The 21,665-nt window shown below is 50.2% G+C and overlaps 10 protein-coding genes across 10 annotated transcripts; 5 read left to right on the top strand and 5 right to left on the bottom strand.

The window, feature by feature from the left end:
* Nucleotides 1-137: 137 nt before the first annotated feature.
* On the top strand, nt 138-2,647 carry BJY04DRAFT_198816 (IQ calmodulin-binding motif domain protein; the record flags this gene model as incomplete). Its single annotated transcript, XM_073712670.1, has 2 exons — nt 138-2,394; nt 2,425-2,647. Coding segments are annotated over 2 exons (2,289 nt in total), but the record flags the coding sequence as incomplete, so codon positions are not given.
* Nucleotides 2,648-2,667: 20 nt separating this feature from the next.
* cia1 (iron-sulfur cluster assembly protein CIA1) lies at nt 2,668-4,380 on the top strand. The gene has a single exon (XM_073712669.1). The coding sequence runs from the start codon at nt 2,900-2,902 to the stop codon at nt 4,241-4,243; it is 1,344 nt and encodes a 447-aa protein (XP_073567038.1). The 5' UTR covers nt 2,668-2,899; the 3' UTR covers nt 4,244-4,380.
* On the bottom strand, nt 4,363-6,808 carry kexA (serine-type carboxypeptidase kexA). Its single transcript, XM_073712668.1, has 3 exons — nt 6,348-6,808; nt 5,932-6,292; nt 4,363-5,876 (listed from the first exon to the last, which is right to left on the bottom strand). Exons 1-3 carry the CDS (start codon nt 6,530-6,532, stop codon nt 4,527-4,529), a joined length of 1,896 nt encoding a protein of 631 aa, XP_073567037.1. The 5' UTR covers nt 6,533-6,808; the 3' UTR covers nt 4,363-4,526.
* A 22-nt stretch (nt 6,809-6,830) lies between these two features.
* BJY04DRAFT_198811 (SAM-dependent methyltransferase) lies at nt 6,831-8,102 on the bottom strand. The gene is made up of 5 exons (XM_073712667.1): nt 7,608-8,102; nt 7,524-7,541; nt 7,354-7,464; nt 7,188-7,306; nt 6,831-7,117 (listed from the first exon to the last, which is right to left on the bottom strand). Exons 1-5 carry the CDS (start codon nt 7,939-7,941, stop codon nt 7,061-7,063), a joined length of 639 nt encoding a protein of 212 aa, XP_073567036.1. The 5' UTR covers nt 7,942-8,102; the 3' UTR covers nt 6,831-7,060.
* A 789-nt stretch (nt 8,103-8,891) lies between these two features.
* BJY04DRAFT_222349 (endosulfine family protein) lies at nt 8,892-9,524 on the top strand (the record flags this gene model as incomplete). The annotated part of the gene is made up of 3 exons (XM_073717353.1): nt 8,892-8,927; nt 8,989-9,072; nt 9,138-9,524. 3 exons carry the CDS (start codon nt 8,892-8,894, stop codon nt 9,522-9,524), a joined length of 507 nt encoding a protein of 168 aa, XP_073567035.1.
* Nucleotides 9,525-10,947: 1,423 nt separating this feature from the next.
* On the bottom strand, nt 10,948-12,885 carry BJY04DRAFT_132588 (ICE2 family protein). The gene is made up of 2 exons (XM_073708512.1): nt 12,029-12,885; nt 10,948-11,969 (listed from the first exon to the last, which is right to left on the bottom strand). Exons 1-2 carry the CDS (start codon nt 12,548-12,550, stop codon nt 11,163-11,165), a joined length of 1,329 nt encoding a protein of 442 aa, XP_073567034.1. The 5' UTR covers nt 12,551-12,885; the 3' UTR covers nt 10,948-11,162.
* A 695-nt stretch (nt 12,886-13,580) lies between these two features.
* Nucleotides 13,581-14,784, bottom strand: BJY04DRAFT_198805 (Yae1 family protein). The gene has a single exon (XM_073712666.1). It carries the CDS (start codon nt 14,633-14,635, stop codon nt 14,066-14,068), a length of 570 nt encoding a protein of 189 aa, XP_073567033.1. The 5' UTR covers nt 14,636-14,784; the 3' UTR covers nt 13,581-14,065.
* An 18-nt stretch (nt 14,785-14,802) lies between these two features.
* Nucleotides 14,803-17,297, top strand: BJY04DRAFT_132565 (methionine--tRNA ligase MES1). Its single transcript, XM_073708511.1, has 2 exons — nt 14,803-15,016; nt 15,083-17,297. Exons 1-2 carry the CDS (start codon nt 14,880-14,882, stop codon nt 16,905-16,907), a joined length of 1,962 nt encoding a protein of 653 aa, XP_073567032.1. The 5' UTR covers nt 14,803-14,879; the 3' UTR covers nt 16,908-17,297.
* On the bottom strand, nt 17,264-18,929 carry sonA (putative nuclear pore complex protein (SonA)). The gene is made up of 2 exons (XM_073712665.1): nt 18,404-18,929; nt 17,264-18,338 (listed from the first exon to the last, which is right to left on the bottom strand). The coding sequence occupies exons 1-2, from the start codon at nt 18,665-18,667 to the stop codon at nt 17,511-17,513; spliced, it is 1,092 nt and encodes a 363-aa protein (XP_073567031.1). The 5' UTR covers nt 18,668-18,929; the 3' UTR covers nt 17,264-17,510.
* A 1,890-nt stretch (nt 18,930-20,819) lies between these two features.
* Nucleotides 20,820-21,545, top strand: BJY04DRAFT_222345 (uncharacterized protein; the record flags this gene model as incomplete). The annotated part of the gene is made up of 4 exons (XM_073717352.1): nt 20,820-20,979; nt 21,047-21,098; nt 21,152-21,335; nt 21,396-21,545. 4 exons carry the CDS (start codon nt 20,820-20,822, stop codon nt 21,543-21,545), a joined length of 546 nt encoding a protein of 181 aa, XP_073567030.1.
* Nucleotides 21,546-21,665: the final 120 nt, after the last annotated feature.

The raw sequence follows: 21,665 nt of genomic DNA, 5'->3' as shown, positions 1-21,665 counted from the left end.
AGCACGCACGCCTCAGATTTGAGATGGCAGAGAAATTGGCTGAGGCAGAGAAACGGCGACTTTTGTACCAACAGACCCCCAGGCGCCGTCGCACGAGTAGTTTACCTTTTAATGAGGAGAAAAAAGTGGTTACAGGTACTATGAAGCACCTTTCCGACGATGCCGCTGCCTGTATAATCCAGCGGGCATGGAAGGCACACCACGAAAAGTTGATGATGAGAGAGTTCCTCAACCTCCATATTACGACGGAGCGCATTCGCGAGATGACATTCGAGGAAGTTGGTACTCTGTTTTCGGAGGAGAGAGTCTTATCGGCGACTGCTCGAGTTCTTCGCCTTTGTGGCTTACAAGACATGGAAAGTGAAACAGTTGGTGGCAGAGGCGCCGTGCGCACATTTCTCAGCAGCTACTTAATTGTCACACACCCTACTGAGGTACTGAGCGGCGACGGCGAACAGGAACAAGATCTGATCTCTAAAGCGCGGGAGTTGCTGTCGGCCTTTGAACAAGTGACGCCTTTACTCTCTTCCGGTTACTGCTCGCCTTCGACCATTCCTAACGAACTCCAAACACTATGCGAGGAGTACAACGTCTTTTTTTCCGCTTTCCACGCGTGGAAGACGCACGACTCGACCGTATTGATTGAGATAATGCTGGCTCAATTCATTGAGCTGGAATTAATTTGGCAGACTGTCAAGGATGACAAGGCTGGTGGTGTGGCAGACGACTATCGTCAAGGCATCAGGCAAAACCAGATTTTACTTCTTGCCCGACTCAAGCGCCTGGCAGGCCCTGACCGCGCAATGCAGATGGTCCGAGATGCTTTGAAGAAAGCTAAGCGACAGAAGAAGAAGGCCGCTTCCAAGAGGGATATTCCACGGTCAGCAGAAGTCGCATCCGCAGCGACCACGACCGGAGGTCTCGCTGAAAGCGTGGCGTCCCCAATCAGTGAGAGTTTCAACAACTTGGACAGTGTTGTCCTGCAGGAGTTGGAGAAACAGCGGATATCGCCCCATGAAAGATTTACTAGGATTTTAACTGCCCTTCCTGAGAATCGTACATTGGTCCATGAACTTCTCATCAACAAAGAGTTCAAGATTGATGAATCATCATACACAGAACCACGCAGACAGATAATGGAGCATATGTGTGCTCTGATGCGGCGTGATGCAAAAAATGGATCGGGTACAAACTGGATTGTGGCAATGGCTACGGTCATACAGGATCGGCTACTACGGTCTCTTCGACCAGGGAATTCTCTTCATGTGCTGATTAGCGAGGTTCTTGATCCAAAGCTGGTGGAGAGCCAGTGCACGGCGGGGGCTTTTTCTTATGACGCATTTTTCAACTTTATGAACACAATTCTTCCGAAGCTTTGTGCACCATACCGTGATCCTGTGGTTAAAGCCTTCTCTGAAGATACATCTGGAGATGCAATCGATCGCCTGGCGAAACTCATGGGAATCATTGATCTCTTGTCTCTCGATCACACAAACTTCATGATCCAAGTCGCTGCTCCCCAGCTTATTCAAGAAGCCCCAGGATATGAACAAAGAACATTTGAGAGGGGACTTCAGGATGGCTCTCAGGGTTTAGGGAAGACTCGAAGGTTCTGGCGCACCCACCGCAAAATTATTGCCGATGAGATGCGAAAGCGCGATCCAGAGAATATCCAAGGCGAGCCTCAGCCGCCGGCGTCGAGGGTCTATGCTCACGGTCTGGCGGATCTCGTATTCAGCAATACGCCTGTATCCGATGACTTACTTCCTGAAACCCTGGAACTTGATCGGCAGAGACTGAACACGCTACACGCGCATGCCTTCAAGATAGTAGCCACAGCTTCAATCCTGTTAACGGCTAAGAACCTACTCAAACGCGACGCACGAGCACAGTGGAAAGCTGAAGCTGACCGGATACTCTCGCTGGACTTTAATGGGATATCTCCAGATCGTATCCAGTCGATGCTCGAGTCCACTCATCCTATGCCTCCAAATGCCAGTGTCCAGCTCGCGGCAACTATTAGGCGAGTGCTATCCCCAGTCGCGACGGCTTATGTAGCAGCATCTCTCACGGGGAGCCAGACATCTATTGAATCACATACAGAGATATCTGTGCAGGAGTCGCCATCGTCCTCGGAAGTGATGGAAGCTGCATTGACTCCCAATTCTGCCGGCAACGGTGCGACTGGATTTACAGACCCAGTCGCACGCCTCATACTCTCCCGTCTTCGTTCGCATATACTCTCGAGACTTAGTGCCACGAGCGCAACTGAGAGGGTGCGAGCGACAAGTACTGCGAGTCAGAGCTTAGCGGGAGCGGGAATGCCTGAATTTGTGGGTCAGGTTGGCCAATTGACGGAAGAACTCGTAAAGCTGCGTGAAGTAGACTGGTTGTGTCATGGAACGGTCTATGAACGGATCTTAGCCGAGAGTCGCCCAGCGAGGCCAGTGGCGTAAGGGAGCTTTTCAGGTTGTATCTGTTTTTGAGTTGAGTTTCCGCATTTTGGAGTTTATTGGCTGGTTTTGGTTCTCCTTGGTCCTTCAAGGTCATGACTCATGAGGGGTTGATGACGGTAATTTTTGATGGTTACGCGGGTTTGATTAGCTACCTTAGCTTATTCATTAATGGAGTGACGGTGACCATCCTTGTTTGTTCTAAATGTCTTACGGTAATCCACAGCGTACACACTATTCTGTACGTACGTCGTACTACAGCACTTTGAAGATAATAATGGTATCCGTACCTAGGTAGGTACTAGTTGCGTATAACTTATATGATGCATGACCCCACCAACTCAGCTTTCTCTCCGCCATCACCAATTTAAAATTAGTTACTTCTCGCAGCATCTCAACATCGAATGAGCCCGCAAATAGTGCAGCCTAAGTTCTAGTCGCTCAACATGGCAACACTCCCCAGTGCTGCGCCAGCGGTCCCCAACCTCACCCTCAGCCTCCTTTCCGATCTTACCCCGCCGTCCCTCGAACGCACCTGGTTCACAGCACCACACCCGACCCTCCCCCTCGTCGCAACCTGCAGCTCCGACAGAACCGTCCGCGTTTACTCCCTCACCAACTTTCGCCTTCTCTCCACAATCTCCGGCGGCCACAAGCGCAGCGTTCGCGCCTGTGCCTGGAAACCCAACGTCTCCGGCGAAAGCGTCCTTGCAACGGGCAGTTTTGACGCCACGGTGGGCATCTGGCGCCGGTGGGATAACTACGAGGAGACGGTAGCCACGGAGAAGGGTCAAACTATCCACGTAACTCGGCAAGAAGATGGTGAGGGCGGGGTAGGAGACGAGGATGAGGACGAGGAATGGCGCTTTGCGGTCCTACTAGATGGGCACGATAGTGAGGTAAAATCTGTTTCCTGGTCTGCGTCGGGAATGCTTCTCGCTACTTGCTCCAGGGACAAATCTATTTGGATCTGGGAGGACCTTGATGACGGGGACAATAACTTTGAGACTGTTGCAGTGATGCAGGAGCACGAAGGTGACGTCAAGTGTGTTGCGTGGCATCCAGCGGAGGAGGCTCTCGCCAGTGGAAGCTACGACGATACTATTCGGATTTGGAGAGAGGATATCGATGACTGGGGCCAGGTCGCTTGTTTTCGGGGCCATGAGGGGACAGTGTGGGGAATTGATTGGGAAGGTCTGGAGACCGTGCCTTCCGCCTCTAATATTAATCCGTCTAGGGAGGAGGAAGAATGGAAGCGGTGGCATACTCTTTCGGGACCCCGTCTTGCATCTTGCTCCCACGACCGGTCCGTTCGTGTCTGGCGCCGTCAGCCAAAGACACCGGTCGGCGGACTGGGGGCGGGCGCTATCCCAAGTATCATCCGGCCATCAGGCACAGAGGAAATATGGGAGGAAGATGCCATTCTCCCCCATGCGCATGAGCTTCCAATCTACGCAGTTGCTTGGAGTCGACGAACGGGCCTGTTAGCGTCAACAGGCGCCGATGGGCGCCTGGTGGTCTATGAGGAACGATTTGCTGCTTCGAGTGATGCTCAGGCTACGGATATTGATGCGAAATTCGTGGATCCTGTGGGTGTAAATGCGACCTCACACCTCGCCACGGAGTGGAGTATTGTTGCTGTTGTAAATGGGGCGCATGGTATATATGAGATCAACCATGTTGCCTGGGCGAGACGGGCTGATCGGGGCCGGGATGAGACTCAAGAGGAGGAGGTGCTAGTCACAACTGCAGACGATGGGAGTATCAAAGTCTGGACGTTACGGTGGTGATTCTATACTTATGTGATTAATATCGTCGGAGACATCAGCTTTGCCTCACTTTATTATGGTTGGTTTATTCATGAAGGCGGACGACAGTTATAAAGGAATATAGATGATAGAATAAAAGCACCGAACATTGTGAAAGCCTAGACCCGATATCATGGCCAGATGGAGATGGCTCGGAGTATCCCTTGATTATTTCATCAAACAGAGGATCGTATATAAAATAACCAAATATGCTAAACATACTGCTTCATCCCCAAAGCAAGGGCGAAAATAGAGGAACTAGATACTATGCATGGTTGCTCTCCGGTTTTGGCAAAGACTGGTTGAGCGGTTGCTCCTGTCGATGCCCTTCATCATCACTGTCCCCCCCAACAGCATAATGCTCGCGATCTATGCCGGGTGAGTGCAGATCCTCCAGCTCAGCCTCATTGAAGCCTCCTGCTTCCACGTCTGGCCCGTTGCCACGTTTACTCTGAAACCGACCAAGGATAGAAGTCGAGCTCGGAGACTTGACAGCGATCCCACGATAACCAGCGTGTCGTCGGCGACTGCGCCAGATAAAAAAGCCCCAAACCAAAACACCTATGATGACCACGACGAGGACAGCTTCACCAGACTTGGCGTAGGCGTTCCACTCGGTTTCCTTAATCTTCTGTTTTTCTTCTTCTTCAGCGACTGTACTATTCGGGTGGCCGCCTACAGACGTCTGAGGGAATGGTTCGCCATCAATCCGAGACTCCGCCGGGGAACCACCGATGCTAGCAATGTCCACGTTCATGAAACGGTCAACCATGTCTCGGGTGCGGCGGGGAAGGTCAAAGGGCACCATGTGACTAGCGTTGTAAAAAAGAACGTATGTCAAGTTCCTTGCAGATTGATAGTAGCCGGCCGGCTCATCCTCGAAAGTCCAGTCATGGCGTGGAGCCCATTCCCCAGGTGAGGTCTCGAAACCAGTGCCACCACCCCATTTCATGTTGCTGATGAGTTGCTCAGTCCCGACGTGATTACAGATAAGGTCCCTGTCGCCACTGAACAGGAGGATTTGAATGCCCGACTCCAGCAGCCCAGGGAGCAATGTGACCGACGGCTTGGACTCTTTCGGTCTAAATGAGCGGCTCACATCGCCGTCACATTCGTCCCAGCCGGACCGTTTGTCCGGGTTGATGTTCAAAGCCTGGACCACCTCATGCGTCTGGAGATATGGTTTCATGTCCACTAAGTCTGGCGGCCAAGCCATACCACAAGAGTTGGCCGAGTCGCGCAAGCGGATATCGTACATGTTGAGACACTGGTGGTCCGAGTCCAAGGTCTTCGCAAGTAGCTTGTTGAGAACTTCTTCGCAGTCCATGATGGACACTCTAGGTATACCTGTGTCCATTCTGGACTTGCAGATAGAAAGCAAAACTTCAAGCTCTTTTCCAACCTTACTACCTTCCTCAACAAGACCTTCTTCGTACGCGTAGCTCAAATAAGCAGGGTACTGTTCCGCAGGCGATATCCAGCCGTTACCGATCAAGAGCCCACGAACGTTCCAGCGCGCATCATTCTTTCCGGTAATGTTTACGTTCCGATCCTGTATAGCTTGCGCGATGTAGGGGATATATTGACCGGCATAGGATTCACCAGCTAGGTAGATCTGTTGTTGTAAGATTAGCATAAAGTAATCATTAATGTAGCTTCGATGCGCATACATCGTCCCTTTCATATTCCGGAAATAAGGAAAACCACTTCTCCAAAAATGTAACGAATTGTGCAGCCATTTGGTCGAGCTCGGTCAAGTAGCTGTTGGTATTTGCGAAACTGAACCCGGTTCCAACAGGTTGGTCGATGAAAAGAAGATTTGCGAATTCATCCCACGATCCCTCATTATAGTCCAGCGTCTGGTTGTCCTTTAGACGATACGGACCAACCTCCATAAGCGCGCCGTCCATCGAACTGCATCCCGGTCCCCCATTTAGCCAGATTACTGTACGTTGACGATTTGCGATGTGACGGTTCTGGTAGTGCCAAAAGAAGAGATGTCCGTTGTGCTCTGCGTCCACCTCGATATGCCTAAAAAAAAGCAGTTTAGTCGCGCTCAAGATTAGAACAGACTTGCGAACCTTACCCAGCATGCATTTTCAGCAACGGGCCATCCGGGGCCCCTGGTAATGATTTCACATAGTAGTCGGCCGCAGACTGGGCCGAGGTCGTGAGAGGGTTGAGCACCAGGAGGAGTGACAGAGTCCATGACAAGTAAGACCAGGAGCCATCTATGCCCCTGCAGGGCTGGCTGAGTGACCAAATGGCCATTCTATATCGATAACACGCTCGATGGCAGACTCGAGTGTCTGACGGGACAAAAAGACCAGCGATTTCAGAAACTCATCAATGGCGGCTAGTAAGGGGCGGATCGAACCGGACTCCGCAACCCTCTAGTCGTCGTAAACGCAGCTGGAATACAGTTGTAGCAGCGCGCTCAAGGAGAGATTGGGGGCTAGTGAGATTACACCGACTGACAGACAGCTCGAGAGGAAAGTAGGTAGTAGGGGAAAATGAACTAACAGGATGATGTGAGTCGGGGCTGCGATGATGGTGAAACTGACAGGCTGGCAGCATGACCGTACGTAAGAAGATTACCGGCCCTTACCTTATCGGAGCTCCACTTGGGTGACCAAGTCGTATTTATAGCGTACTGACGCGTCACAGGCTTAGTAGGCTTGCCGCATTCGAGGCTCAATAAGACGCCATGAAGACATCCAAATTCTTCTATTGAATATCTTCTGTTCTCTATCCATGTTGTTTCCCCATCTTCTGCGTTCTGAATGGCCCTCAATCAGGCTAAAACAGATCCTGAATATCCTTTTCAGCATCTCTCTTAATCAGATCCACCATGCCCTAGAAGAGTCAGCACTGCGCTATCATACCAACTAAGAAAAGGAGCAAGAAAGATGCCGCTTTAGCTCACTTCAGGCATGATTGGCTTGCCGTCACTGTCTTTCACATAGCGGAATGGCATTTCAGTCCGTTCATGTTTGTTGACCACGATCTCTGGGTGGTCAATGTATTGGATCTCTTCTAGGGGCACTGACAAAGTCAGCATAGATATCAATGATGCGGCTTTCTCAGGTTACCTCTATCATGAACAACCAAGCGAGTCACTCGTACGGCTGTATCAGTTGTCATTTGCACAGGTCCGAGTCGTCTTCCATCGTAGCCCTTCTTCCTTAATTCAGAAGTACGGTCTAGTTTCTGCATGTTAGTGTTTAGTGTCCGAACAAGTGTGACTGACAGTTTTGCCTACCCCGAGGAGGGTCATCACCTATATGACAGTAATTAAGTCAGCTTGGACCAAGACCATGATTTCAGAGTTAGAAGGGGTTCGCACCCAAGATTCCTCCAAACAGAAACACCTCGAATTTATCCCCGTCAGCAGGACTAAGTTCAACCTTAGCAGAAGGATCTAGTAGGCAGATTTTCGATCTACGGTCCGCGAAGACCTCTTCCACGCTGCGGTGCTCAACCTCCAGCCCATCTGTCGCAGCTAGGTCATCTGGCATTTGCAAGGAGGTGGGAACTGAACTCAGAAGGAATTTACTGCCTGATGCATAGGCCTCCCGGGCGATACAGCCATACTCCAGAGCGGACCAGGCGCCCAACTCTGGGTCTAAATGCTCAACCACGATAGTAACGGGCGTTTTGGAAGAGTGTTGGGCAGCCATGGCCTTCCTGTGGCGCTTTTCAGCGATAATAGTGGTTGTCAGCGAGCAGCGAAGACTTACTTAGGGAGCCAAAGAAAGAAGAAACTATAGATGATTAGAGCAGCCAAATTTATAGGCGAAGCGGGGGGCAGCTCTGACGAGGGGCAGCGGATTAAAATTCTGCAGGGAAGTCTTCAAACGCACTCATATATAGCAGTCTTAGACCGAGTCCGCCAGGCAGCAATTTCTCCTTTCTGAAGATGAACTTGGTATCTCGCGGATTAGTACACTAGGGCATTATAGGTATAGACAATGATTTTTGCTCAAGAGATTTCGTTGATAGACTGTAACTGACAGTACCTAGGTAAGTGACTAGTTGAAGACTTTACAAGTCAAAAATGTTTCATGGAAAATTGAGGCGAGTCCTAGCATTTCCATTTGTGTTTTACATGTGCTCTATGAAAGCTTTATCAGGGTCTTCTTCCTTTATAGATAGTGATGTACCCTCTGAATAATTCCTCCAGAGTGTCTCTCAGCGAGCCCGAAGAAGAGAAGATTGGTAATGTTAAACTTACTGGTATAATTTAAGACCGGGCTAACCGAAATAAGTAAGAAGAGTGCTATGCCCATAATCAGCCCCAACTATGGCCCTTAGACTTCAACTATTATTCTTCTTTCTCACCCAAAGTACTTCCTCACTCCATTTCCTGAGACGACACTTCCACTTATCTTTGACAGCTTCATTCCATCCGATGATCATTCCCCTCGAAAAGCCCCTTTCATCCTGAGCTACATCACTTTCTCAATCCCCGCCCTCAGTGGGGTACTCTGACGACACCCAACATCAACCACCTCGTCCAACCTCCCCGCCCGGCATCTTCTTTGATATACTTACCGACGACCTCTTATCTTCCTACGTCCATCCATCATAAACCCCCTCACCAACCTGATAATAAAACCAGACAATCATGATGAATCCGCACCAGCAAAACAAGATTGATACCAGCGTGCGTCACTTTACTAACCCGGTCGTCTTTCATCTTGGAGTTGGACCTGACCGTGATCCAGAAGTTGAGCCCCGATGAGCAGCGTCTGCTGCGTCTCTATGGCAAGATGCCCAACAAAAAGGACTTGCTACAGAATAAGCTCAAGGTTTGTGGCTCCCAGTCACTCAAATAATTACACCTCGCTAACGATTTGCTTGCACTGTCTATTAGGAACGAAAGTATTTCGATTCGGGAGATTATGCCCTGAGTAAAGCCGGAAAGGCCTCGGACGTCGGTGTCACCAACATTGGCTCGAAGCACCCAGTTCCTGAGAATATTCCTCATTTGACCGCTACATCCCCCGGTGCCACCAATCCAATCGGCAACGGCGGTAGCATCAGCGCTCAAGGCGGACAGCATATCCCAGGCAGTATCAGCAGCCATCCGGGATCTATAGGCTTTCAGGGCCGAAGCCCAGTGAAGGAGGCGAGCTTCCTTCATCGCGGAAGAAGTGTTGATGATTCTGACAACACGGCTGAGGCTCCTTCTGAGGACAAAGACCAGGATGAAGCTGTGAGCCCACCTCCAGCCACTGAAGGCCTTCCGATTCGACGATGATTGATTGACCCTGAATACGGCCGTCCCTTCCGTCTCTTATCTTATCGTTCTCCGTTCCGTTAGTATACCAGTTGCTGATAGTACATTAAGGGCCTGGCGCCCTGGGATTCTTCTTTCTCTCTGGTGTAACCTTCATTGCTTCTTTCCCTTTTCGGAAATGTACAGGGTTGAGGGTCGGAAAAAGCAAAGGACCCGTGCGGGGTACACCAAACTTTGCGGTCAGCTGAGCATTTGCAGCGACCGAACTGCATTTCTACCACTTCGCCGATTTCTTCGCCAGAGGGGGCAAGGAGAATTGCTCGCGGACGGTTATGGATGCTAGACTTCTGCTAGCCGAGCTCATACAAGGCCACCGCTTGTTTTAGGAGTACCGCTTTTGGTATACTATCATTATTCCCTTCATTGTGTTTTTTTCTCTTTCCTTTCTTTGTCTATATGAGCCTACGCTACTTATCGATAATGTGAGATGTTATTTTGCTTCCGTTTGTGGTTTGGCTGCTTGCCGGTCCCATGGCTTGTCATATTCGTATACAAGACCGACATCATGTCTCTTCCATACGAATCATTAATAGCCTCTGAGCTATCGGAGGTTTTCAGTTTACTGCGAATCGGTTACATACTGTCCAGGGCTTAGACTTCATCACCGCCACGGTATCAGAGTATACGGGGTAAAGAAACAGCCTCACAGGGCTTGCTATGCCGGTATTGGTGTTCTATCTAACCATATCTCAAGCTGTTCTAAGTTCATCACTCCATTGTCCAGGCAGCCCATACGTACAGAAGAAGGAAAAAAGGAGGAAGCAGAGGTGTACTTGAAGAGAGATAAGGGGTTGAGTGAGGAGCCGGCCGAGTTATGGATGAGTGCAATGGGATCCAAGAGTTTCGAGAGAAAAAGAGACCAACGCTGTGAGGCGATGGTTCTTGGGAAGCACCATGCAGTACTGTATTTTACGTAGGGGAAAGGCCTAGGAAGTACGGAAAGGAGGAGAGGCAAGGAAAGGCATAAAGAAAGGCATGAGCCATCACTGGGATTAGGCGATAATTCGGGGTATATTAACAAGAAGGAAATGTTCGTGGTGCACAGTCGTGTCTAAGTAGAAGATGGGAATAAATGACAATTTGACATGAACTCCAGCAATCGGCCAGATTCTAGTACCTAAGTGGTAGCGGATGATGGAGGCTAGGTAGCACGTGTCGACTATCTTCATATCAGAGGACTCCCACTCGAGCGGCCGAGCAACAAAATTGTCTGCAGAAACTCAGCATAGCGGTACTAAGGTTGCTCCTCGGGCCATAGTCAAGATGAGGAACGTTTAAGTGGCGTGCTTGCGAGATGCGCGTAAAGCAAGAGAACTTGGAAGCGTGGCCTGATATTTCGGCTCCAAGACCAGCATTGGCATCCTCCAGTGCTTCCAGAAAAATGATGGCTCTTTCAAGACCATACCATGTACTGACAATTAGGTCTGGTAGGAAGACACGTCTAGATGACCTGTCTCGGTAGGTGTTCAAATTCCAGGCAATCGGGCAAGCGATCTCAAAGCAATCCTTTGCAAGCTGGAAATGATACCGCCAAAACGAAGCTCTAATCCCACGAGGAACAGGTGAGCGCCACGTGAGCTTGCAAGGCGTCTCGCACACTCAATCTGTCTTCCAGTGACCAGCAAGGCCTGAATCTAGATCATCAGCGGCTCCGAGCCAAAGCTCGACGGCATAGAGAGCTAGTGTTCCAGCAAGGTTGATCCAACGCCAGAGATTCCCACCCCCTGCGCCTTGAGTACTCCACCACTGTCCACTACCCCCCATGGCTTGCGAGGTTGTGGCAAAATGCTGCATGAGCAGGCTAGTGTAGACGGCAATGAGAATGGATGGTGAGAAGTAGCTGAGAAAGCCCAGAAACTGGCCAGCCGCATCAGAGTCATCCAGCGAAGCCTCCTGCGAAAGGGCGCGAGCCCCTGCTTCGCGTACTGCAGGAATAATCCGAGTGGAAGCGTAGAGCACCAGAATACGGTAAGTGAGCGATATCAGGACAGATGGTGTGACGGCACTGAAAACAGCAGTTATCATGTTGAATGCAGCATGGATGATGGAGGGCAAGAGCGATAAAGCATGCATGAGAGTGGTGTAGGATGCCATAATTATAGGTGGGAGTGGCGGGAAATCCCCCGCTTGAGAGGGCGACTGAACTGGCTGCTCAACGGGATGCGACGGCTTGTAGTCCGTAAATATCTGGTAAATGCACAGCACAACGTAGGCGAACAGAAGCGAACTCTCGACTGGGTTTCCACGGCCGCTTCCAATCCCCCAGGCACACAAGATCACCGCGCATGTAACAGTTACACCAATCAGAGCAGCATCGACATTGGAAATCTCGGGAAATTGGAGGACGCGCCAGAGAAAGTATACGGAGCTCGAAATGACCGAAGCCGAGAGAACAAGGAAACAAATCTATAGCAGATACTGGGTTAGTTTCCAAGCAGGACTACCAGGTTCTAGAATGCACATACCATCCAGCTATCACTCCGTCCGCCGCGATTTACGAGCCAGCGAGTGATCTGTCCCGCGGCTTGAATGACTAGCAAACTGCAGAACCCTTCTGCAAGCTGGAAGACCGGAGTCGACCACCTCAAAAGTTTATCCCAGTTGCCAATAGCTACGGATTCGAGCATTCCATCGCGGCCGAAAACCCAGCCCTGAATGGAGGAATCTTGTGCACGCTTTCCACTGAAAGTCCGTTCCACCCAAGATGTAGCACTATCGGTATCGACGGAGAATCGGTTGAGCGACCAAATAAGGAGGATCGGTATAATAATCCATTGCGCGGTACTGATCACAATAATAAGGGAGGAGCGGAACCATGATCGGTCAGGTGTCGAGAGCTTCAGAACTGAGAAGAGGAAATAGAATGTCGCTAGAGAAAGCGAAAAGGCCAGACCGCACGTCTTCCCACCCACATCAAAGGCAAGCGGAATGGAGGAGACCGCGACGGTCAGGAACAGAGCCGACGAGATTATCCTAAGTAGCCACATCGGGATGATAGCTGCGCTGCGGGCGAAGAGGTTCTCGACGAAAGTCAGAAGCTGGTGGTGAGCTTGGTCAACGGACGCGACGTCGGTGACAGCCTCCAGGCACCGTGGGAACCTGGAGGAAGCGGGAGGCACAGAAACAACCAGGATCTCAGCAAATGTGCATGAAGCCGTTGAAGCGAAGAAAATAGGAGGGGGTTTTTGAAGATTGTCGCCTCTCTTTTTCTCGAGGTCGCTGTTCTCGTGTTCTTCCACCCTTAAACCCTTGAACCCTTAAATTTTGAGCAATCTTATCTCAAGCGGGACGTATTAAATGGCGGCATTCACGTGTCTTTCGTTGAAGCTGCTGCAAAGTCAACTGCTCAAGAAACTCCACATTCAAACAGGAAGTTCTCAAGCACCACAAAAAGAAAAAAGGTTCCTGGAGTGACGAGGAAGAAATAAGGGATTGCCACAATGAGAAATATAGAGGACTGCTTCCTGGCTCACAGTGGACGCAATCACGATACAGTATTTGCAGTCGCTAAAAAAGCTTTAAACAAGCGGTCAAATTAATCCGTAGAGAAAAGGCTGGTGGAAGTCTTGGAAAGACCTTTTCCTAGGTCTGGCTCCATCCATACCAATCCAATACCCCTCTCCGATTTTACATTAATGATTAAAGCCTCAAGCCAGCTTACAACCTAGCAACTTCTAAGGACAAGGGGATGCGACACCAGTCATTTGTACCAAACCATCTTCGATGCATCATGCAGCAACATCTGAGATCGGGCTCGACTGTGCGAGTATATCACTACCTGGCATTGACTAGACCTATCTAGGTTAAAAGGATAAACGGCCGGGGCCCGGGGGAGCTCGTCTATCCAATCATCGGGGCCTGTGCCCACTGCCAACTGCCAATTACTCGATCTCAGTCCAATATTGCACAACATTCCTTCGTTATTGGTGTGTCATTGACTCATTACAATGCTGATTGAATAAGATTCCCCTTCCTAAATCCGCGTTCCCTTTAGTCCTCGGCACGCCAATTTATAAAACTGCTGGATTGGCTGCACATGAGGATCCGAAGAAGCGCATGCCGAGTTGAAGACGCAGGAAATCTCAACTTCATGGCAGTATACTTACTAGTCTAGCCGACTGTCCGTTTCCGTTTGCCCGTAATTCTTGGATAGACGGCATCATTCAGTGCGATTTGTGCACGTCACCAGATAATGTGCAAAACACGAGTAGTCTTGGAAAGCCTGCTCTTTGCGAGATTCAGCTCTTCGGGACTTCGGCGCTAATGCCCCCTTCAAGTTCGAGCAACCGTCGGAAAGTGGTTCGGAAACGAGCGATTCACGAATTGATGGCGGTCCACATACTCCTCGTGGCCCTGTTCTGCCAACGGTTGCCTTGCGTGGAGCAGATTGAGCAGCCGGTATTATCGAGGACGTAAGTATCGGTTGAGATATCTTATCAGGAATTCGTGGCATGAAGAAGGCTCCGAGTACTTCTAACCATGCATCGGCTCGGAAATTCAGATCAGTGCCTGATGTTGAGAGAACTTATATCTTCGATACTGCCTGTTCCGTCGCCAGGCGCTTGGACTCCTCTGGCATCAGGGTGAATGTCTGATGTATCCTCGCGCTCCCCAAACGCACGCTGGATAAGCTTGGCTTTGATAATAGCCCCTCTGAGGCGCTCGTCCACATCCGTGACACCCTCTTCTGTATTCTGCATGGGTAGTGATGCCGGGTCGACTAACTCGAGCAAGGTGTCGAGGTTTTTTGCGAGTCGGGAGCTGTGGGGGAAGCTCGCCATGCTCTGGCAAACAGCGGGTTTTAAGGAACTCGTCTCTTCTTTCACCTCACTCACGGCATCGGAGGATGGCTCGTTTGGGCGTTGGTCCATGTCCGCAAGTCTTTGAGCCCATACCAACGCTTTGCCGTAGAGTCTTCCAATCTCAACAAACTTTTCGAATCCCTTCTCGACGGCAAACACACTTCCTTCGGTATATCCAGCTTTTGCACCGTCGGCAGCCCCCAGATCATAGCCCTCTTTATAGAAATCTTCCTCCAGGTCAAGAAGGCTTTCGAGAAGATTGTGATCCATGCGGGGCTTCGGTTACCAGGCCCAGCCGAGAAGCGAATACTGGTAAGGGCAGACTTTCGGACAGGATTGCGATAGAGAACAAAGAAAAAGTCAAGATAAGACAGTATTTGTGGAGCTGTTTGTTGCGCAGGTGTACGCCCTGCCGAAGGCCGATGATTCATCCACCACCGCCGAAAAAAAAAGCTCCCTTTAAATTAAGGCCATCTCTTGCCCCTCCACAACCCCGCCATTCCAGTAACCCACCATGGCTTCAGAATCAAAAATCTTGCCCAAGAAGGGCGGGCGCAATATTTTAGTCACGAGTGCTCTACCCTACGTGAACAATGTCCCTCATTTGGGTAACATTATTGGTTCTGTTCTAAGTGCGGACGTCTTCGCAAGGTGAGTCACATGGGGCCCCATCAGATCGTCCAGTGTAAACTTACAATACTAATTTTGAGCTCAAAGATATCACAAAGCCTGCGGACATCCGACCCTGTATATCTGTGGGACAGACGAATATGGTACTGCAACCGAAACAAAAGCATTGGAGGAGAAAGTGACTCCTGAGGAGCTGTGCGCGAAATACAACAAAATTCATCAAGAAGTGTATGAATGGTTCGAGATTGGGTTCGATCACTTCGGGCGTACGCCGACAGAGAAGCATACCGAGATCTCCCAAGCTATTTTTAAGCGGCTCTACGATAACGGGTACCTTGCGGAAAAGACCGCCGAACAACCGTATTGTGAGACTCATGGGTCCTTTTTGGCAGATCGTTACGTCGAGGGAGAATGTCCGCGATGCCACTATGACGACGCTCGCGGAGACCAGTGTGATAAGTGTGGTCACCTCCTCGACCCGTTCGACCTCATTAAGCCCCGCTGCAAGCTCGACGGTGCTACTCCGGTGAAGCGCGAAACAAAGCACATCCACCTCTTACTTGACAAGCTCCAGCCCGAAATCGAGAAATATGTCCTCCCAGCTATGGAAACAGGCGATTGGCCCAAGAACTCTCGCAATATTACCGAGAACTGGTTGCGGGAGGGCCTGAAGGATCGTGGCATAACCAGAGATCTCAAATGGGGTGTCCCTGTTCCATTGGAGGGGTTTGACAACAAGGTGCTCTACGTGTGGTTCGAAGCGTGCATCGGTTATCCTTCAATCACTGCTAACTATACTCCCGACTGGGAACTCTGGTGGCGCAACCCTGAGGACGTCGAGCTATACCAATTCCTGGGCAAGGACAACGTGCCTTTCCACAGCGTCATTTTCCCCGGTTGTCAGCTAGGAACAAAGGACAAATGGACCATGCTCCACCATCTGAATACTGCCGAATACCTGAACTACGAAGGTGGTAAATTTAGTAAATCGCGTGGAGTCGGTGTCTTCGGCAACAACGCCAAAGAGACAGGTGTGCCCCCGGATGTCTGGCGTTACTATCTTCTGAAGAACCGTCCAGAGACCGGGGACACTCAGTTTGAATGGAGGTCTTTTGTCGAGAGCAACAACAGTGAATTGCTGGCCAAGCTAGGCAACCTTGTCAACCGAGTCATCAAGCTTGTCGGTGCCTCCTACGAATCCACAATTCCCGAATTCACCATCCCAGATAGCTTCCAGATCACCCTTGACGAAATTACTGCTCTACTTCGTCAATACATTGAAGAAATGGAAGGTGCACACCTGCGTGCGGGTGTAAGCACCGCCATGAAGATCGCCGAGGCCGGCAACGGATTGATCCAGGCCAACCGCCTCGACAACTCCCTCATCGCCAACGACCCGCAGCTCGCCGCCGCCGTTGTCGGCACTGTCCTCAACCTCATTCACCTTCTCTCCAGCGTCTTTGCTCCCTACCTCCCCGCAACCTCCAAGTCCATCAACGAACAGCTCAATGCCCCCTTCGCACACATCCCCTCCCCCGAGGCTATCAAAGACGGCTGGAGGCCCACCGCTCTAAAGCCCGGGCACAAGATCGGCAAGGCCGCATACCTCTTCTCCCGCATCGACCCTAAGAAAGCCGATATCTGGCGCGACCAGTTCGGCGGCTCTCAGGCCGACAGGCAGAAGAAGGAAGAGGAAGCTGCGAAGTTAGCGGCGAAGAAGGCAGCCAAGGAAGTCGCGAAGGCTAAGAAGAAGGAGAAGCGAGCGAGGGAAGCTGCTGCTGCAGGTGGTCCTGTTGAGGCCACGGCTAAGGGAGGCGCAGAGTCGCCCGCCGCTACAACTGCGGGGAAGGACGATGAGGCTGTCGAGAAGGTTGCTGATGGTGTTGCTCAGGTGACGATCCCAACATCGTGATTTCCATGGCTCAGATTGTTAGCCGGTACTTGTACTTTTGGGAGAACTTGAAGAAAGCCCATATCATGGAAGATAGCTTCAACAATCATCTTCTTTTATCACATCACCCTCATGGCAGCCTCTTTCTGTTCTACGTACTTAGGCTTATATCTAGATCTCTCTTCTTGGACTGTCGGGTGTATGGTCTAAAAGTGGTCAGGTAAGATATACAATGATCCGTCCACTGATGGACTCTGGAGGTTCCAAATATGTCTTCCGTCTTCTGCAGGCAAACGTGATCATATAGCTGATACGATCTCCATGCATACCATGCTTACAGTCTATTATTTTACTAGTCGCACTAATATAAGAAGACTCTCGCTCATACGCGATTTCATGGAAATAGCACCACTCAATACATGTCCCACTGTAAACAGCACCAGGGTAGCGGGAAAAAGGTAAAAGGAGGAAGCCTATGGAAAAATCACGCTTGTTTGATCTGTGGTAAAAATGATAAAGCAGTACAGGTAGTTGTGTATTGAAGTCCCCCTGCCTGCCTGCCGGCTCTAATATTGACCAGATACACCTCCTGCGCCAGTCCAAAACCCTCCTCTACCAGATTAACTACCGCCTTCTGTTGTTCGGTCTGGGTTTCACTTCTTCCTGCCCAACTGGGTGCAGCATGACCTTGTTTGGGAGCTGGGGGGTGTTGGCGGAGTATCCCTTGCTCCAGTCGTAGCTCACAGCATAGGCGAAGATATTTCCGCTGCGGTTGAAGGCGGAACTTGAGATCGTCCCTCCGACGGTGGGGTAGCCCTTGAGACGGTGCTTGGCGTCCTTATCCCAGAAGTGGAAAGTTCCGTCGCTACCAGCTGTGCTGAAGGTACCGTGTTGCGGGTGGAAGGAGATGGCATTGACGGAGTAGATGTTGTTGACATCGCGCTGGTTGGTGGGTGTTTCACGGTGACATTTGAAACTGAAGTTTGAGCTGGAGTCCTTGTCTTCGACGTATTGGATGGCGCAACGGCCTTCTATGCTTCCTACGGCGAAGCCATTTGCGTCTGCAAAGCAGCTGATTACCCGCGTCTGCCATTTGAGAGGAGACTGCATGGTCTTATAGAACTTTGTGGGGTTATTGAGATCAACAATGTTGATATAGCGATCTGCCGTTCCAACAACCAGCAGTTTGTCCTTGACATCCATCGTGTAAATACGTTCCTGACACTCTAGCGAGGCGATTGGTGTTGACTGGCGCAGATCCCAATATTTGACTTGCTTGTCCCAAGAGCCCGTGACGAGGAGAGGCGTGCCTCCTGTAGGGTTGGGGAACATATGGCAGCATCTGATAGGGGCATCGTGGGCGGCTACTTGGACTGGCGCAGTAGCACCGCTACCAAGATCGAGCATGCGAGCTGCCTTGTCGGCACCAGCCCCGACAACTTTCGATCCGTCCTAATCAACAATGTAGGTAAGCGCAATGCAGATGTATAAACTACCAACGAATTCTTAAGGCTTACAGGAGACCAGCAGCAGTTCAAAACGGGCGCTTCGTGCTCGAAAAGGGCCTTCCCTTCACTCTGACCTTGATCGTTGATTTCGTAGATGCGGACTTTCTTATCCCATGACGCTACCGCTAGATGTTCGCTCGCCGGAGAAAATCGCAGATCTGAGATGCTGTCCTCTGGAGGAGAGTTAAGAGCGACATCTTTCGAGATGTCCCCAGTTGTGTTGGAAGCAGCTGTTGTGGTCGCCGCGGCGCTGTTGCTGCCAAAGAGCGACATGTCAAGAACTTTTTTTCGCAGTTGTATTCGAACTTTAGCGGGTTTAAGAACAGTTTGCAATCGTAGACCGTAGATTCAAGGCACTGTAGGCGCATCAACTAGATTGCGGCAACATAAAGTAAAGAGAATCACTGGTCAAAATGGTGGAAAAGAAGAAGGTCCAATAGCTCCGGTTCAATTCAAGACGCGCTCCAAACCGGCAGTATTGTAACCTCAGCCTTCAGGCTCCAAAACCTACCGCCTTTCAAGACGACATATCAAGCAAACACAACAAACAAGTTTTCACGCTTCAATCAACATTAGCAGTGGAGGTTGTGGACTATCCAGTCTACACTCAGGCAAGAAAAGCTATTAATTACAGGTGCATGTGGTAATTACTAATTACTATCCTATCAATGAGCAGTATTTAGGCTGCAGGTATGGTTTCCCCAGTTCAGGCACGAAAGATATGTTGCGTACTTACTTTGTGCTCACTTCAATCAAAGTTTCCTACCTAGGAAGGTTAGACTTTCGGCGGAGGTTTTGTTTCTTATCTGAAGTGGTAGTAGGTGGGGCTAAGTACTACACCAGGTACTCCGTACAGTATATGAAATCGAAATGATTGCTACTAATGCGCGGGAGGTTTTGTCTTGCTTGGCCAGCCGCCCATGGCACGTGAGCTCAGGGCTCGTCATTTTTTTGGGCTTATTGTCAATGGACGGCTGTCTATTTGATGTGAGATAGTGCTATCGTAATTTACTGAGGGAAAGCTGAACATATGTACTTGACTTAACAATGGCTGACAGTCTGCAATAGCTCATGATACTCCTTACAATACACATATTCAACTAAATGGATGGATATTGAATAGGTATCTAGGTAGTAACTAGGAGAATAAGTGCCAATAAGTGGATGGACCAAGTGGAGCGAGTGGAAATGCGGGGTGCAGCCTTAGTCTGAGTGCGGCCCCTCACCAGCTCCCCGGCCTTGACGCCAGCTCCATCAGCTCTTTGTTATTACTCATCACGTATGATCCGATTGTCTTAGAAGGAAAGTACGAGGAGATTTTGGAAAGAATCAGTATTTAGAGCAGGGACTTTTGTCCGTGATGCGGGACCTTTAATCCAGTGGGACAATCTACAGAGCAGGTGGAATGATGCGGGACACGCCGCATCGGATGAGCCATCTTCTGATGTACTTGTGCTATCTCTGGTAGATGCGGAGATTCTTTCATCACCACTTACGCCTAAGAGATATCCATCATTGTACCTAAGTGAGAGCGGCCCCCCGGGCCAGAGCTTCCACGGCTATTGCAGTCGGGTAACTTCCAGTCGCTTTGTTATTGGCATGGTTCGGCCACCAGCCAGTCAATCATGCGAGGCCTTTCCGGAAACAGAGCAGTTTCATCATTCCACGTCTGCTAGCACTGCTCCTGAACTGTCGTCCAATCCTTGTCCATGGCCTCCCATCCTCATCGCCACCTGCCATCCGGTGTGGGAAATCTTCTATGAAGCTCGACCCCTCTCGAACAATGGTTGCACACGGGCTCACTGCATCCTTCTCCCTCCTTCCTCTTGCCCTCTTCTGGTCACTCCCTTGTGAACCTTGTGTATATACGTGTATAGTGAGACTAGAGTCATCGTAGGTTACTGGTACAGGTGCTAAGGTGCTTCAGTCCGCGATCCAAGGACTATTCTAGATCTATTCTAAGCAATCAGCTCACGCGTGAGTGTACCTACCTACGAAGCGAAGCGGGTCAGATGTTGTGCTCATAATTGAAGCATCATCATACTTTGGCTCTCTACCTAGGTAGGTCACCTGCCCTCTCCCTCACCCCTTCCCCTCTTTTCCCTTCTCGCTTCTTCCCTTCGTCCCTTTTCTTGCTTCCTCCTCCTCCTCCTCCTCCTCTGCTCTCATTCATCGTTCGTTCAAATCCAACTGACTGGTAAGCTCACCCTTTTCCTGCAGCTGCCATCAATCACCACCCATCCATAGTCTTGAGTAATTCCTCTCCTGATACTTACAACCATGGATCCTGTCATTTGGTGTTGCTTCTCTCTCCCCGTAACTCCCGGAGTGCTCTTCCAGAAACAACATAAGGCAGCAAACTAATATCTTAATCTAGACAATCTTCAAACTCTGTGCTATCAACTCTCGTGACACCATTTTAACCATGTCGCTTACTGAGCACCCGGAGCTGACCAAGGTCGACTCTGCCATTGCCGGCTTGACGATATCTTCCAAGGATGAAAAGGCTCCTGAGCAGGCCGACAAGAAGTCACACAGACGCGCCTCATCGCAGGCTGAAGGCGTTTACAACATCAAGGAACTCGGTCTGTTACATGAAAATCAATTGACATGGGTCTTAGTATAGAGTGCTGACATTTGGATGCCATGTAGAGGAGAAGGGAATAGAGATCACCTTGCCTATCGAAACACAGAAAACCGGATGGTACGTCTTTACTCACGTGGGCTTACCTGCAGCAGAGTAATAACTCGTTCCAGGAAGCTGAACACCTCACCGTCAACAATCGAGGACAAGGACATCCTCAAACTACAACTCATCAATCCACCGGTAAAGAAGATCGACCTGCATTTTCCCTTGGGTTTGGAGGTGACAGCCCGCAACATGAAGGGCGTGACGATCAAGGATGCGCTGGACGCAATCTACAAGCAATTCAAGAAGAAGGTAATTGTGTTCTTCTACGATAGACGACGGCTCCTGATCTGACATTGGCCCAATCCCTAGGCTGATGACGAGCTGGACAAGCCCTACCTTGCTGGTTTCGAGTGGGATAAGGAAGAGTGCTGGACACGTCTCATTGTTCACCAGACCAAGCAGGGCCCTCCTCCCCCGCCAAGCAAGAAGTCGAAGAAGAAGGCCAAAGATGAGGCGTAGATAAGAGCTCATTCGCGACCTTTGGCGCTAAGGTGTGCCGTATTGTCTCTCTTTTCAAGGCCGCTGCTCGATTTTCAAGATCGGACATGCTTCGTCACTTGTCCTGCTTCTTCTGAGTAT

Source organism: Aspergillus karnatakaensis, assembly GCF_047715665.1.
Source record: "Aspergillus karnatakaensis strain CBS 102800 unplaced genomic scaffold BJY04scaffold_58, whole genome shotgun sequence".
NCBI classification, from domain to species: domain Eukaryota; kingdom Fungi; phylum Ascomycota; class Eurotiomycetes; order Eurotiales; family Aspergillaceae; genus Aspergillus; species Aspergillus karnatakaensis.
Note: the sequence above shows the minus strand (reverse complement) of the source record. Positions and strands in the feature narration are given on the sequence as shown.

Coding starts and splice junctions, on each gene's coding strand:
- cia1 (XM_073712669.1), top strand. CDS start 2,900: ATGGCAACACTCCCCAGTGCTGCGCCAGCGGTCCCCAACCTCACCCTC.
- kexA (XM_073712668.1), bottom strand. CDS start 6,532: ATGGCCATTTGGTCACTCAGCCAGCCCTGCAGGGGCATAGATGGCTCC. Junction 6,293..6,347: donor TTGCTGAAAATGCATGCTGG/GTAAGGTTCGCA, acceptor GCTTTTTTTTAG/GCATATCGAGGTGGACGCAG. Junction 5,877..5,931: donor CGGAATATGAAAGGGACGAT/GTATGCGCATCG, acceptor TTACAACAACAG/ATCTACCTAGCTGGTGAATC.
- BJY04DRAFT_198811 (XM_073712667.1), bottom strand. CDS start 7,941: ATGGCTGCCCAACACTCTTCCAAAACGCCCGTTACTATCGTGGTTGAG. Junction 7,307..7,353: donor CTTGGTTGTTCATGATAGAG/GTAACCTGAGAA, acceptor TGACTTTGTCAG/TGCCCCTAGAAGAGATCCAA. Junction 7,118..7,187: donor GCAAGCCAATCATGCCTGAA/GTGAGCTAAAGC, acceptor TGACTCTTCTAG/GGCATGGTGGATCTGATTAA.
- BJY04DRAFT_132588 (XM_073708512.1), bottom strand. CDS start 12,550: ATGTGGCTACTTAGGATAATCTCGTCGGCTCTGTTCCTGACCGTCGCG. Junction 11,970..12,028: donor GACGGAGTGATAGCTGGATG/GTATGTGCATTC, acceptor TATCTGCTATAG/ATTTGTTTCCTTGTTCTCTC.
- BJY04DRAFT_198805 (XM_073712666.1), bottom strand. CDS start 14,635: ATGGATCACAATCTTCTCGAAAGCCTTCTTGACCTGGAGGAAGATTTC.
- BJY04DRAFT_132565 (XM_073708511.1), top strand. CDS start 14,880: ATGGCTTCAGAATCAAAAATCTTGCCCAAGAAGGGCGGGCGCAATATT. Junction 15,017..15,082: donor AGTGCGGACGTCTTCGCAAG/GTGAGTCACATG, acceptor TTGAGCTCAAAG/ATATCACAAAGCCTGCGGAC.
- sonA (XM_073712665.1), bottom strand. CDS start 18,667: ATGTCGCTCTTTGGCAGCAACAGCGCCGCGGCGACCACAACAGCTGCT. Junction 18,339..18,403: donor TGAACTGCTGCTGGTCTCCT/GTAAGCCTTAAG, acceptor ATTGTTGATTAG/GACGGATCGAAAGTTGTCGG.